Source organism: Mytilus californianus, unplaced genomic scaffold, assembly GCF_021869535.1.
Source record: "Mytilus californianus isolate M0D057914Y unplaced genomic scaffold, xbMytCali1.0.p SCAF_13, whole genome shotgun sequence".
Classification (NCBI taxonomy): Eukaryota; Metazoa; Mollusca; class Bivalvia; order Mytilida; family Mytilidae; genus Mytilus; species Mytilus californianus.
Window position 1 is genome coordinate 20,148,650 of NW_026262615.1, and position 14,851 is coordinate 20,163,500.

Here is a 14,851-nt window from a genome sequence, read left to right on the forward strand (position 1 = left end):
ATAACTTGCAAATTTATATGTTTATACACCTTCAAATTTTTTTTCTTTGTATTTTTTGCATATTGTGACTCCTACATGATTCAATTATACATGATTTTTGAAAAGGGGGGCACAATTCCAGAAAACAGAATATATACAAGCAGAGCACAGCAAACAAAATTTTGGTCCATTTCATGCTAAAATAAAATGCTTCGCTGGGGCGCAGCTTGATACGACCGCAGAGGTCGAACCCTGAACAGTTGGGGCAAGTATGGACACAACATTCAAGCTTGATACAGCTCTGAATTTGGATTGTTATTAAATATTTGACACAGCATAGGTTTCTGACACAGAAAGAATGTGGTCTTAGAACTTGAATTTTTTTTAATTTACCTATTATGGTCCAATGTCCAAAATCAAAATACATGGTTAGATTCAGCATATCAAAGAACCCCATATATTCAATTTTTGTTAAAATCAAACAAAGTTTAATTTTGGACCCCAACTTGGACAAACTTGAAAACTGGGCCCATAATCAAAAATCTAAACACATGTTTAGATTCAGCATATCAAAGAACCCCAAGAATTCAATTTTTGCTAAAATCAAACTAAGTTTAATTTTGGACCCTTTGGACCTTAATGTAGACCAATTTAAAAAACGGGACTTAAAATTAAAAATCTAAATACACGGTTAGATTTGGAATATCAAAGAACCCCAATAATTCAATTTTTGATGAAATCAAACAAAGTTTAATTTTGGACCCTTTTGACCTCAATATGAACCAATTTGATAGCGGGGCCCACAAATAAAAAATCTAAATTCATGGTTAGATTCAGCATATCAAAGAACCCCATATATTAAATTTTTGTTGAAATCAAACAAAGTTTAATTTTGGACCCCAACTTGGACCAACTTGAAAACTGGGCCCATAATCAAAAATCTAAACACATGTTTAGATTCAGCATATCAAAGAACCCCAAGAATTCAATTTTTGTTAAAATCAAACTAAGTTTAATTTTGGACCCTTTGGACCTCAATGAAGACCAATTTAAAAAACGGGACCCAAATTAAAAATCTAAAAATACGGTTAGATTTGACATATCAAAGAACCCCAATAATTCAATTTTCGATGAAATCAAACAAAGTTTAATTTTGGACCCTTTTGACCTCAATATGAACCAATTTGATAGCGGGGCCTACAAATAAAAAATCTAAATACATGGTTAGATTCAGCATATCAAAGAACCTCATATATTCAATTTTTGTTGAAATCAAACAAAGTTTAATTTTGGACCCCAATTTGGACCAACTTGAAAACTGGGCCCATAATCAAAAATCTAAATACATGTTTAGATTCAGCATATCAAAGAACCCCATATATTCAATTTTTGTTGAAATCAAACAAAGTTTGAATACTGGACCCTATCTTGGACCAACTTGAAAACTGGGCCCATAATCAAAAATCTAAACACATGTTTAGATTCAGCAAATCAAAAAACCCCAAGAATTCAATTTTTGTCAAAATCAAACTAAGTTTAATTTTGGACCCTTTGGACCTCAATGTAGACCAATTTAAAAAACAGGACCCAAAATTAAAAACCTAAATACACGGTTAGATTTGGAATATCAAAGAACCCCAATAATTCAATTTTAGATGAAATCAAACAAAGTTTAATTTTGGACCCTTTTGACCTCAATATGAACCAATTAGATAACGGGGTCCACAAATAAAAAATCTAAATACATGGTTAGATTCAGCAAATCAAAGAACCCCATATATTCAATTTTTGTTGAAATCAAACAAAGTTTAATTTTGGACCCCAATTTGGACCAACTTGAAAACTGGTCCAAAAATCAAAAATCTAAATACATGTTTAGATTCAGCATATCAAAGAACCTCATATATTCAATTTTTGCTAAAATCAAACAAAGTTTAATTTTGGACCCTTTGGACATTAATGTAGACCAATTTGAAAACTGGACCCAAAATTAAAAATCTAAATACACTGTTAGATTCGGCATAACAAATAAATAAATGTGATCAAAGATTTTACAAATCTAATGCGCCATACTGTGCAATTAAAGATTACTTCTTGAAATTTTTCAATATTTGAAATTTGAAAAAAAAATAATATTTGAAGAATAATTCTTTTTAATTTCTGAAATCTGAAATGAGAAAAAATTGGCCCCCCACAATTTCTTTTTATCCCCCCCCCCCCTTTTTCCCCAAAAAAAATTCTTTCCCTCAAGATATGGTCATAATCTCAATTCAAATTTCCAATGGAGTTGGCAACCATAATTACCCATTTAAATTTACCATAGTGCTAACTTAATCTATTTTATAATAGAATTAATAAAAATATAGTGTCAAATCTTTCATATGGATTTTTTTGTAAAAAAAAAAGATGAAAACATTTGCAGATATTTTTACTGGTCTTCCTTTATAAATATGCATTTCTTTAAACATAATTTAAAAGCAGTGTAAGGGAAGTAACCAAAACGTTGTATTTGGATTACCTCCCTTACACTGTTTTAGATTATCTTTATTGTTCATTAACCATTACTTTATACATAATTTAAAAGCAGTGTAAGGGAGATAATTTCAATGATGTATTTGATTTATCTCCCTTACACTGCTTTAAATTATGTTTTGTACTAAAGTATTTGTCCATTAACCAGGACAACCTTGTTTTTCCCCCTTTTTTGCCCCTAATTCCTAAACGGTTTGAGCCATAACCCCCCAAAGCAAATCCTAACCATCCCTTTGTGGTATGGAAACTTGTAGTATAATTTCAGAGAGATCCATACACCTTTCCACAGTTATTGTCTGGAAACTAGAAAATGCTCATTTTTGGCCCCTTTTTGGCCCCTAATTCCTTAACTGTTGGTACCATAACCCCCAAAATCAATCCCAACCTTCCTTTTGTGGTATTTAACCTTATGGTCAAATTTCAAAAAGATCCATTCACTTAAACTAAAGTTAGAGTGCGAAAACCAATATGTATTCGGACGACGACGCCGGACGACGACGACGACGCCGGACGACGACGACGACGACGACGACGACGACGCCAACATCATACCAATAAACGACCACAAAATTTTTTTGCGGTCGTATAAAAATGATATATTTCCCAATCACAGAAGGTGGGGGGGGGGACAAAAACCTCCAAGACCCCCTTAATCTGACACTTTTTGCTGATATTTATTAGTATGCACAAACATAATAGCCGGTGAACACACTTATTTTTATGTGCACTTCATTAGAACACAGTTATACAGACACACTGATATTTAGTGTTTTCAGATGACAGTGCACCTTGAAAGTCTTACCCTATTCTCTCATGGCTGACTGCCACATTTTCAAAATTCAGGCTGACAGTAATAACAACTAAAACAAACTATTATCTAATGGACTGACATGTCATGTAAGCAAAACTAATAAATTCATTGGAAATCTTGGAAATTTGTCAGATAGGAACTTCTTACAACAGCAATCATTTCTTGTCAAAATCTTGTATTTATGGGGGTCTGGTTGGGGTTTACAAAATAAAGAAGTATAGTTCAAAAGAATAAAAAATAGAGAAAAATTGAGTAAAATAACAATGAATAATGGGCAAAAAAAAACCATAGAAAGAGAAAATGGCAAAAAAAAAGAAAAGAAATGAAGACCCCCCCCTTTTGCAGACCCTTGTATATCTCTAATAAGCTTAACTTGGTTTGCACATACCTTTAGAGCTTTCTCTGCAACTTTCACCATCCTAAGTTCAGCATATCTTCTAACATAGTCATGCACATTCTGAGCATTGACCTCAATATCAGCACCACCGGGAATTAATTCTACTGACTCGCCACCCTATTATCAACAAAATACACAATTATTCTTGGTCTTTCTCATACATGTGATTTAAACTCCATCAACATTTTTAGGAAAAAAACTATGTGAAGGTATGAAAGTAATATGGAAAAGGTAAAGCTGAAACTCCTACATGAAAACCATATACTACGTAGCAGACGTAACTTTTTATCTGTCTTTTTTCTTTCTATAGGGAGAAAACTTTGATTTAGATAATGTCACAAAAGAATGAAAATTTTTCACTAAAACCTTAAATTTTGTGCAACCTGGTCAAAAATTATTTTATTCAAAATGTTTCTTTTCACAACTTAAATGTTTTGTATTGAGTAAGGAATTTGGTGCTGTTAACAAAGGAGTAGGTTCGATAAGGCCCTAAAATGGCCCCTTATTCTAGCTGAAAATTGAAATTAGGATTTATTGACCAATGTCACAAGGAATCATAGGTAATATAATGACTAGATTGAAAAAACACCATTTTGTTGAAAATTTATGTTTTTGCGTTCTATTCATGACGTCACAAATAGCACTCATTTTGATTTTCCGTGAAAATTCAATGAAAATGGGCAAATTTACGTTGATTTTTTGGAGAGGAAACATAGAGCGCATGCGTCGACAACAAAGATATTTAAGCCTAATGTTTGTTATGACATTTTACATATCTGACTTGAATATTTTGTTTGTCGACGTCTGTGCTCTATGTTTCCTAGGTCTTAATTTGGTTGAAATCCGGACAATTTTGTCCAATTTCGCAAAAATCTCTATTTTTAACCTATTTGGGATGTCAAAATCAATGTTTAAAAATAAAACTTTGGCAAAAATATTTCTATATAACTTTCTCACATGTCTTTTCATCAACTTAAAACACATGTTATACTGAAACATTGAACTTAATAATCAGGGCCAAATTAGACCCTTACCGAACTTACTCCTTTTTCGGTAGTCTGTTAACTTATTGTGACTTATTGTGATTAGAGTTTTACATGTTGTATGGATACTTATTTCTTTGTTGAAGACCATATGCATATGTCTACCACTAAATGAATTTTTAAGTATTGTTTGGTGACTGTCTTGTTTACATATACCTACATCTCCACTTATTTCTTAAAGTGAAACAAATCTTCTTTCTCATGTGTGGCTTATCATGAAAATAAAATTCTGTGCAGTCTTCATTAACATATAATTATCCTACCAATTCCAGATTCATTTCCACATAGAAATTCATACAGAGGGCAGTGGAAAATCAAATTTTTGCAGTCCTTATTAACATATAAACATCTTACCAATTCTGGGTTCATTTCCACACAGAAATTCATATCCAGGGCAGTGAATAACAAACTGGCATCCTTTTTCTCAGAGTCTAGCACCAATTGTCGTAAACTTTCATACATAACAGAATCAAAGAATGCTAGGTCATGCCAGCCAATCTTACGTCCAAGGATGTACTTCAGTACGTGACGATTTAAGAATAGCGGACACATTTCATTTTGTAACAAACATAAACCAATTATTCTGAAATTAAATTCATCAACATTAAAATATTAAAAATATGTCCTATCAGATTTCATTGGCATTATTACAATACTTTAGGGAAGTGCTTTCCATAGAATATATTCATCATCTATTCAATAACATCATATAAAACTGGTAAAGCAACAGTATGTGCGATGATTTGCAGTTTCAAAGAAAATTTAACAGAAATGTGTAAGGTACAGAGGTAAACCAGTATACCTCCACCTTTGAAGCAGGGATATAATAAATGTTCTCAATAAAAAAATTTGGTGAAACATATCAGATGTTATATTTTACATTCTATTGAAGAATATTTTAATGTTTAATACTTGAGAGGTCTAGTTACTTGAATAAAAAATTTGTAAGGGTTCCGTGGAACCTAGTGTCTCGCCTACTTTTGCTGTTAATCGCAGGCTCAACAAAAATGAGGAAAAAAATTAATAAAAATATCCCTCTCTATACTATCTTTTGATTGTAAGTAGCTTCTGTTAAAGTTTTGTAAAAATCCAGGATAGTTTATGAATCTAATAAATGTTTTAAAAACTTAAACTGCAGACTGTATGTAATGTTAACTGGAAGAAAAACTAAGTCCATTTATAAGTAAAATACAGAAAAAATGGAACAAAATTTTAACAAAATTTCTTTCTAGATACTAGCTTTTAATCATAAACAAGCTTCTGTCCAAGTTTGGTACAAATCCAGGATAGTTTAAGAAAGTTGTTAAAATTTTAAAAACTTTAACCACAGAGTGAATGTAATGTTAACTGGCAGAAAAACTAAGTCCATTTATAAGTAAAATACGGAAAAAATGGAATTTTTTTTTTTTAAAGTTTACTTCTGGATACTATCTTATGATCATAAACAAGCTTCTTTCAAAGTTTGGTAGAAATCCAGGACAGTTTAAGAAAGTTATTAAAATTTCAAAAACTTCAACCACAGAGTGAATGTAATGTTTCCTGGCAGAAAAACTAAGTCCATTTATAAGTAAAATACGGACAAAATTTACTTTTGAATATTATCTTATGATCCTAAACAAGCTTCTGTCCAAGTTTGGTAGAAATCCAGGATAGTTTAAGAAAGTTATTAAAATTTCAAAAACTTTAACCACAGAGTGAATATTTGTGGACACCGCTGCCGACAGAATGTAGGATCGCTATGTCTCGCTTTTTCAACAAAAGTCGAAGGCTCGATAAAAATGATGTGTGCATCCCCAGGCAACGGCTAGGAATAAAACAAAGATGACAATTTGTACAATCCTTTTATATAGTTATTTTCTAAGAAACAGAAAATTTCCTATGTACTTTAAACAACCCATTCACTCTCAGAAACACACATGAAAAAAAATCATACCTTCCAACATTCCTAAATGCATTGAGTCTTTCAGGTGAGTTTTTTCCTGGTCGTGGGGAATAAAAACCACGTTTTCCAGGTTGCCAAAATAAAGGAGAACTATCATCCAAGTCCTCCTCATCATCAATGTCAGTACGTCTTTCTGTTACCTTCTTCTTTTTATCCGTCGCAGATAAATTAAATATATCTAAATCTAGCAATGCTTCAGCGCTCAGTTCCCTGAAATATATAGTAAATATTAATGTATAAAATCTAATAATGCTTTGAATTCTGCAACTCTTTATGATCTCAAATGTGTCCGACTTCAAGAGAATTTTTTGAGATACAGTGGCAGGTTTAAAAAAAAAATCGATAAAATAAGATAATTTTTTTGGTTTTTAAGACTTTGATACCTTTTTCAAAATTCCGACTTTTGGATTTTCAATCAGTATACAAAATAAGCTGCAATCAAACCCATCTCTTTCTCTTTTAGTGGGATACAATATTTCTCATCCAAGACAGTTAAATTTTCAAATTTAATTTTGAAATATTTAAAATTTTACTGTCGAGAATGGGGAAATATTGTATTGCACGCACAAGATATGGTGATGGAATCTGTTTCTCTAATTATTTTTAGACGATGAAGGCCTACTTTATCTTCCTTTCTCAATGATCTGCAAAATGACTGTGTTCTATGTGACGTCATCATACATGGTTGCCCTTTTCATGACGTTTCAATAGCATAATCAGAGAAAAGCAAGAAAATGTGTCGTCATAATAGAATTTTGAACAATGAAAAGCTGAGATCAAGCCAACCATAAATTGTTCATAAAAAATAGTCATCCATTCGGGAAAAGTATAAATTAGCTAAGAATTGGAGAAATATTATATACACACCTTCCTGGGGACTGGATAAGTTCTACAGCTTCCTCCACTCTCTGTCGAAGTGTTTCTTCTGACGTCAACATCAGCAGGAGTTGAGCAGGAGATAATTCTAACAACATACCTGTGATCTTTGGAGCTAAAGACTACAAAACAAGGAAAGTCATTGATAACCATTGATATCTTCTTATATCTATATATTCAAAATGAACTTTCATTCGAGTTTAAGAATGATTTCATATAAGTTTTGAACTTAAGCTTTTTATCTAGAGCATTTGTGACATTGTGAAAATAGAAAAATTCTTCCATCTTTTCAAAATTGTTGACCTCTATTAACCTTTTGTGAGTTTTTGTGCTGTAACTAAGCTACTTTATTGATGTATATACACTATTCCTCTTTTTTTCATATTTGATTAATATGGACATTTATTTTTACTCTGTCATTATAGACCCATAAAATACTTGAAAAGGACTAATCACTGCTTCTAATGTATGGTTATGACACTTTATAATTCTTAAAAAACCCTATCTTGAATCTTCAATGATTCACATTTCAACCCAGACATACCACTTGAATCTTTTATCCATCTATAAAAATTGTAAATTCAATTTGTCATATAAAAATATAACTACCTTTAAATTCTGAGTGTTTGTTGTATATGGAATTGTAACTAATAAAATAAAAGAAGAATGTGTCTGAGGACACGAATGCCCCGCTCAAGCTTTGCAATTTTCAAATTAAAATGGGGCATTACTCTAGAACAGTAAGTGACTCACTGCCCTAATTCGAACTCTGTCTGCGTATTGTGGTTCTTAGCATTTTGTGTGAGTTTCATAAAATTTGGATGAGGAAAACTTAAGTTAGAGTGCGGAAACTAAAATGGGATGGATGAAAAAACGGGCCAACGGAAGGACGATCAAGGGTAACACTTAATGCCGCCATTGCCTACAGCAGGGGCATAAAAAAACCCAGGAAAACCAAGAAAATAACGACACACAAAAAAAACACATGATGTCAGAAAGTAACAAAAAAGCCCTTACTGAGAGCTGCATTTCAAGGGGGAATTTCTTATGAATATTCATAAATACTTACAGCTTGTAATGCACTAACTCTTGGATACAACCGTTCACCGAGTTGTCGTCTGTACTGAGAAATTGTGTCACTCCCACTATCTGTCACTGACGAACTCTCACTAGAGGGAACAGTGGTAGGTGTACTATTATTATTTGTTCCAGCGGGGTCAGAGGGCATATAAAATGGTGGAGCATCTAATGATAATGTAGATCTTAATTCTCTGTCGCGACTTCTACGTCTCTGGATGTTGGCTTGCTGTCTTTGTCTTTCTTTGTCTCTAGATCTTGCTCTTTGAATCAGGTCTGGAATAAAAGATGCATGTTCGAGGTTTGTGTGGTTTTAAAAGGTAGGCACAATTAAAGCACACTCAATAAACAATTTCCTAGATTTGAAGCAGTTATCAGATAATGTTTTTAATGATAAACAGAGTTGATTTATTCTACTTAAATTCTTTGAAACAAATTAGTAACTCATACCGAAGTAATTGTCCTGTTTTCTGATGAGTTATAGCATGCACTCTTTAGGAAATGGCTGCACACAATATCATATTTTTATTAATGAAGTCTTATGTTTGTTTTTCTTGTAATACCTGCTGATGTGATAAGATACTTACTGTATGATGATGATTTCTGACCAACCATGACACCGTCTAAGGATGGTAACTTCTCTTGTGATAAAACAGCCTGAAATACATATTTTTTTAAAAAGCTATTGAATGCAAATTATTAAATTTAAGGATTTTTGCACGATTGCAAGATTCAATAGTTTTTCAAAGTCTCGCCACATACATAACATATATATTATATACAGTAAAATACATTTCAGAATAAGAAATACAAGAATAAACATGTTAGTGATGATGTTACATCTAATAAATCATGGTTTTATTATTATTGTATATATATATCTTGTTCAGTTTTTACCGTTTTACAGTTTTAGTGATTATTGATTGACCTATGATGAAAAAACATCAGTAGTGATAGATTGGTTGATTATGGGAAAATAAATGCTACAAAAAAGTTCCCTCTAGCCAAAATACCAGTAGCTTATAAACGAAGCAACTGTTGGAGCTATTCTATTTAAATGTATGTGGGAGGGTAGGAACAGATTTTCTAAAACCCTTCTACAACCACCATACTTTCTTTTAAGGAATTTTACATACGGTTAATTCAGAAATTTTTGTGTACATTTATTATTGCGATTTTTGAAGATTTGACAAAACTGTGAGGTAAATTATTGCGATTTCCGAAAAATCTCCACACAGATATATGTATCATATATAAGAATGTGATTTCTTATCATTGGTATACTCATCTAGTCCCATTATTCGCATTAATAAAAACCTCGTAATAATTTCTGAACTTACAGTACATCAAATGGGCATACTACCATAATGTCCCACAACCCATGTCCAAAAATAAAACGTCCCTTCCTATACTCCCACATTAAGTTTGATGGAATATCCCTAAGCTAGTGTTCAAATCTTGTTTTTATTACATGTTGATATTCATTGTAGTTTAAAAACTGCTAATTCATGGGTTTTTATGGCATTTTTATTATTACAAAACATGCGACTAGATTTGTCTCACATCTACTAAAATTTGAATTTTGATTTTTAATTGAATTAGTTGTATGCAGCTTTCCTAAAATCACATTAATAAGTTTCAAATATTTGCCTGCTGGTAAAAATTTGTAATTATAATTGTGTGCAATAATTTCTGCAACTACTGTATAATATTCCATGGTGACATAGTTTTCAAACTTTTTCGGTAATTTCTAAAAATCACGATATTATGAACATTATTTAAATCACTACGTACCGTGCCAGTAGATCAAGAGATCCTCCACATACTGTGGATTTCTTCATTTTCTTGGGCACCAATTTTCGAGGACTGAGGAAAAATTTATTTTTGTGGATACTGTTCATTTAGAAATTATTGCGAAATTATGAAAAATGGACAAAAATGCGTACATTTATTATTGGGATTTCTGGAAAATCTGCATACAAATATATGTATCTGATGTTAGAATGCGAGTTCTTATTATTGCGATACTCACCCAGTCGAATTATTCACATTAATTAAAACCTCTCAATAATTTCTGAATTTACAGTCTGTGATTTTGTGGATTTTGCCAAAGTCTGCATACAAGCCTATAGAAAATTTGTACTTAGTTGAACATTTAATAAATCCACAAAATCCACAAAAACTGGTATCCCCCAAATAATAATGAATCCACAGGAAATCCCTAGATTAAGCTGGGAACCAGCATCAGTATTAGACCCTCTTGTATTATATGCTATAAAATAAGTCTTACATTAGCAATGGCAGTATAAAAACTCCTTGCCACCCCACTGCCTTCTCCAGGCTCATCCTTGAAAGTAACCTTTGCCCTATGTACAGCCAATGGTTGACCACTAGTATTTGTTCTTCTGTTGAACTGATTGTTTAGCTGCTTGAAAGACTGGACAATTAACTGGTTTCGGTCCCTTTCTACCTGTTTAATTTGGAAAAAAAAATCATCTGTTAATACATGAACAGAACAGTAAAAATATATATCTTTGCGAGTGTTTTTATATACAGATAGTATTTAACTCAATTTTCCTATGACAGTAGATATTGCCCATCAAATACATACTGTCAATCAAAAAGTCTAATCTAATGTTTAAATCGTGAACTTTGTTTATTTATAAATTTAAAGATGGACATTAAACAGTAGTTAAACTGAAAATGAAAAATCTGGAACATAAGAGACCAAATATAGGGATAGCCTTTCTCAGTTCCACAATAAATGAATAAAAATACAAATATGAAAGGTTCTTTTCTACAATCTATTTACCTCAAGTGTTAAATCTCTCTGCTGAGAGTTACGAATCTTCTCCATTTCTCTTCGGAATTTACTTTCTTTCACAGGGAATCCACCTAGCTCACTAATCACAGATCCAGGTTCTGCCCCGACATCATCACAGAAGACACGCCCAAATAAGTCTAAAGCCAAACGCCATCTTCCTAAGAGAACATCATGTGACAATTGCTGACCAATAGGATTCTGTCTGCTGCAATTGAAGGTTATTCAATTTATATCTTCCTTTTTTCTCGATCCATTTGATGCCATACAATTTATTGAATATTTTGTTTCTTTTTTGATTATTTTTTTTTTGTTGATGTTCATTGTGCAGCAAATTCATTTAAGCTTTCCCTTGAGAATAACTTCTTTTTATAACAAGATGCAATTCCTTCCATGCAATTTTAGGAACTGGAGATTGGGTTTCGTCAAAGCCCAATATTTTAAGATTATTTTTTGAATATATATAATTTAAGGTATTCTGAAATGTCTTTGGCCTATTCTTAAATCTGTTCAGTTTTTCTCTACAGTTTTACAAATTTGAAGTAATAATTCTTATCGCACATTGATACATTTCTAAAGTTTGTAAATCAAAATGTGTATATGTAATAGCGATGTCTCTTATGATTTTGTCCTTCCTTTTTTTTATGATGACTTTTGACTTTCAATTTCTAGTTATCTACTTGCAACTCTAGTTTGAAAGGAAAACAGTAATATATTTGTCAAGCTTTCTGTGTGTGCTATACTACCATTGGATTCAACAGAAAATATCACTGATATCAAACCATCTTGAGATGAGATATGGTCAAAGTCTATTTTGTATGAAGAAGTCAAAAATTAATTGTGGAAACAGGCATATTCTAAACTTCTCTCTATTTATAACTTTTTAAATCTTATTCATTCAGCCCATAGAGAATATAGAATGACTGGGTTGCAGCCAACTAATTTTACCTTGTTGATGTAAATGGAAATGGTGCAGTAGCTGGTGACAAGACAGATGTTGATGCTTGAGATGTTTCTATGACAACAGTGTTAGCAACATTTTCATTGGCTCCTACTATATCTACAGGTCCTTCTGTACTTGAACTGGGTACACTTGCACCAAGACTTCTAAAACATTTTCATTTCACATTATGTATAAAATTATAAAAAAAGTCACAATTTTAATGTTATTTGATATTTTATTCAAACCTCAGATTGAGCTAGTCTACTTGCAACATAACTTTGAAGAAAAGATAAATAATTAGTCTGTAAATTTAAAACACAACTGATGATAAAGTAGCACTATGATTCAAATGTAAATTATTCAATATTTAATAAAAGGATCTTTGACTAGCCTTGCAACCAATGAACTTAGCAATTCATGTCTATAGAAAGTTTTCAAATTTTTAATTAAATGGACAATTTAAAATTAATAAGATAAAAAGATACATATGAACCTGCTGATTATATTACACTCACCCACTTAGTGTACTACTAGTCTGAGGACCAGTGCTGCCCTCTGTTGACAAAGCACTTCCTGATATAACTGTGTCCATACTGCAAGGTGTTTCATCTGACCTTACACTCTGTGAACTTTGACCTTTGGATTCACTATCTGACCTTTCATGTGAAGACTGAGATGGAAAATCAGAAGTAATTTTATCATCTTGAGACGATAACAAAGATTTTAATGGAGAGGCAGTTAAGCTCGCAGACGATAACTTTGAAACAGACGAAGAGGCTTGTGCAGAGCTGGCATGCACGATAACACTAGCTTGTTGCCCTTCAATTTTTTGCTCCAGTGATTGAGTGTCTGCTTGAGATAAATCACTGGAAAGACTGACTTCATGTGATGATGATAAGTTCATTGGTTCTTCAGTAGGAAATCTGTTGTGAAATGGTGCCTCTGGGACTCTACTATGTTGAGATGGTCCCGGTAGATTTGGATTAAACAAGGAACTAGTTGATGGCATATGAGACAGAGGTTTGACTATGACACTAGCATTATTATACGACAAGTCTGTAGCAGATGTTGTCACAGGTGGAGCTGTTGTTGAACTGGTACCTGGCACAGCAGTTGTAGCTGTGGGGACAGGTATGTCAGAAAGTCTAGCAGTCAAGGCCATGCGTACTGGAACTTTATCAGACAGGTTCCATGGCTCAGTGAATGCAGGCTGAACTTTGGTTTCACATGAAGTTACAGCAGATACTGTTTGTCTCGCCATTCCAAACAAATCTTCTCTCCTTGAATTTGGATGGAGAAGGTGTGGCTGGTCAGCCAATGGGAGAGCTTCTACTAAAGGTGTTTTAAAAGGATCTGGAGGAGGACATCCTAAAAATATGGTAGATTCAGAACGATGAAAAAATGGATGTTTTCTGCCAGACTTCCCTGTCGTCTCACTTTCACCATCCATACTTTCATTTTCAACTCCAGACAAACTGTTTCCCGTTATTTCGTCATCATGTTCCTCATTTTCATTTTCGTCATGATCACATGATATCACAGATATCCCATCACGTATCACATCAGTATCAGAATCTGTCCCACTTCTCATGTAATATATCAAGGCATCAAAGACATAAGCAACATGACGCATAGCCGATATGTCCAAACTTGGAAGAGAGTCTGAATGCTCGTCATTATGTGACCTCATCAATGACAATGCATAGTTTAGAAAATCTCTCCTAGCAACACTGCCATCAGCTGCTGTAAAATAAAAAAAAAGTGTGTAATTACTATACAAGTGTATTGTTTAGTACTTTTTAGATCATAAATATGCTTGAATTATGTTAGTTTGGTTAAAATTTTTCTGTGCATTTATTCATGGTTAACTTATTATACATTTTATTCCCTGAATCAGTAATAAAGTACAAAAAATTAATTGAACTGCAAATTCTTCTGATTTCTCTAATATATTCTCTTTACTTCATGCTTTTAACTTATGTATGTTTTAAAATTTTGCAATTCAACTTCCATTTATAATTTTCATTATTTTAAAAAGACATTATAAAATTATAAAAATAAATACACGTATAAATAAATAATGTGTTTTTTCTAGTTTCATTTGTTCTAATGTTCTCTTTTTTATCCTCCAATGAAAGATGTTGAGGAGATAAAAAAAAACTACGAAACTAGTTAAACCCCCACCATGTTTATGGGACTGTTCAAAGCCATAAACATTGTTCATAATTGTCCCCTTCACCTCATGTTTTTGTGTCTACCATAAGAGTTATGTAGGTGTCAAAAATCTGTTGTTCTCTACCAAATATATTCACAACTAATCTTAGACACCAGGTTGCTTGTAAGATAGTGTGGACGCTTATTAATCAATGAGTACATTGAAGATGATCTATAGATACTCTAAAGTCTTTTTTTTCTATGTTGTATTATTTG

The 14,851-nt window shown here is 32.5% G+C and overlaps 1 protein-coding gene across 3 annotated transcripts in view; it reads right to left on the bottom strand.

Annotated features, from left to right (window-relative positions):
• Nucleotides 1–14,851, bottom strand: part of LOC127723338 (E3 ubiquitin-protein ligase UBR5-like) — a 76,151-nt gene that overhangs the window by 17,891 nt on the left and 43,409 nt on the right. For all 3 annotated transcript variants that reach the window (XM_052229913.1, XM_052229912.1, XM_052229911.1), the window contains exons 37-46: nt 12,937–14,164; nt 12,427–12,585; nt 11,470–11,686; nt 10,948–11,127; nt 9,245–9,314; nt 8,650–8,933; nt 7,572–7,702; nt 6,696–6,914; nt 5,117–5,345; nt 3,711–3,836 (exon numbers count right to left, since the gene is read on the bottom strand). In XM_052229913.1, the coding sequence (XP_052085873.1) occupies nt 3,711–3,836; nt 5,117–5,345; nt 6,696–6,914; nt 7,572–7,702; nt 8,650–8,933; nt 9,245–9,314; nt 10,948–11,127; nt 11,470–11,686; nt 12,427–12,585; nt 12,937–14,164 (2,843 nt within the window). The remainder of the gene's footprint in view (nt 1–3,710; nt 3,837–5,116; nt 5,346–6,695; nt 6,915–7,571; nt 7,703–8,649; nt 8,934–9,244; nt 9,315–10,947; nt 11,128–11,469; nt 11,687–12,426; nt 12,586–12,936; nt 14,165–14,851) is intronic.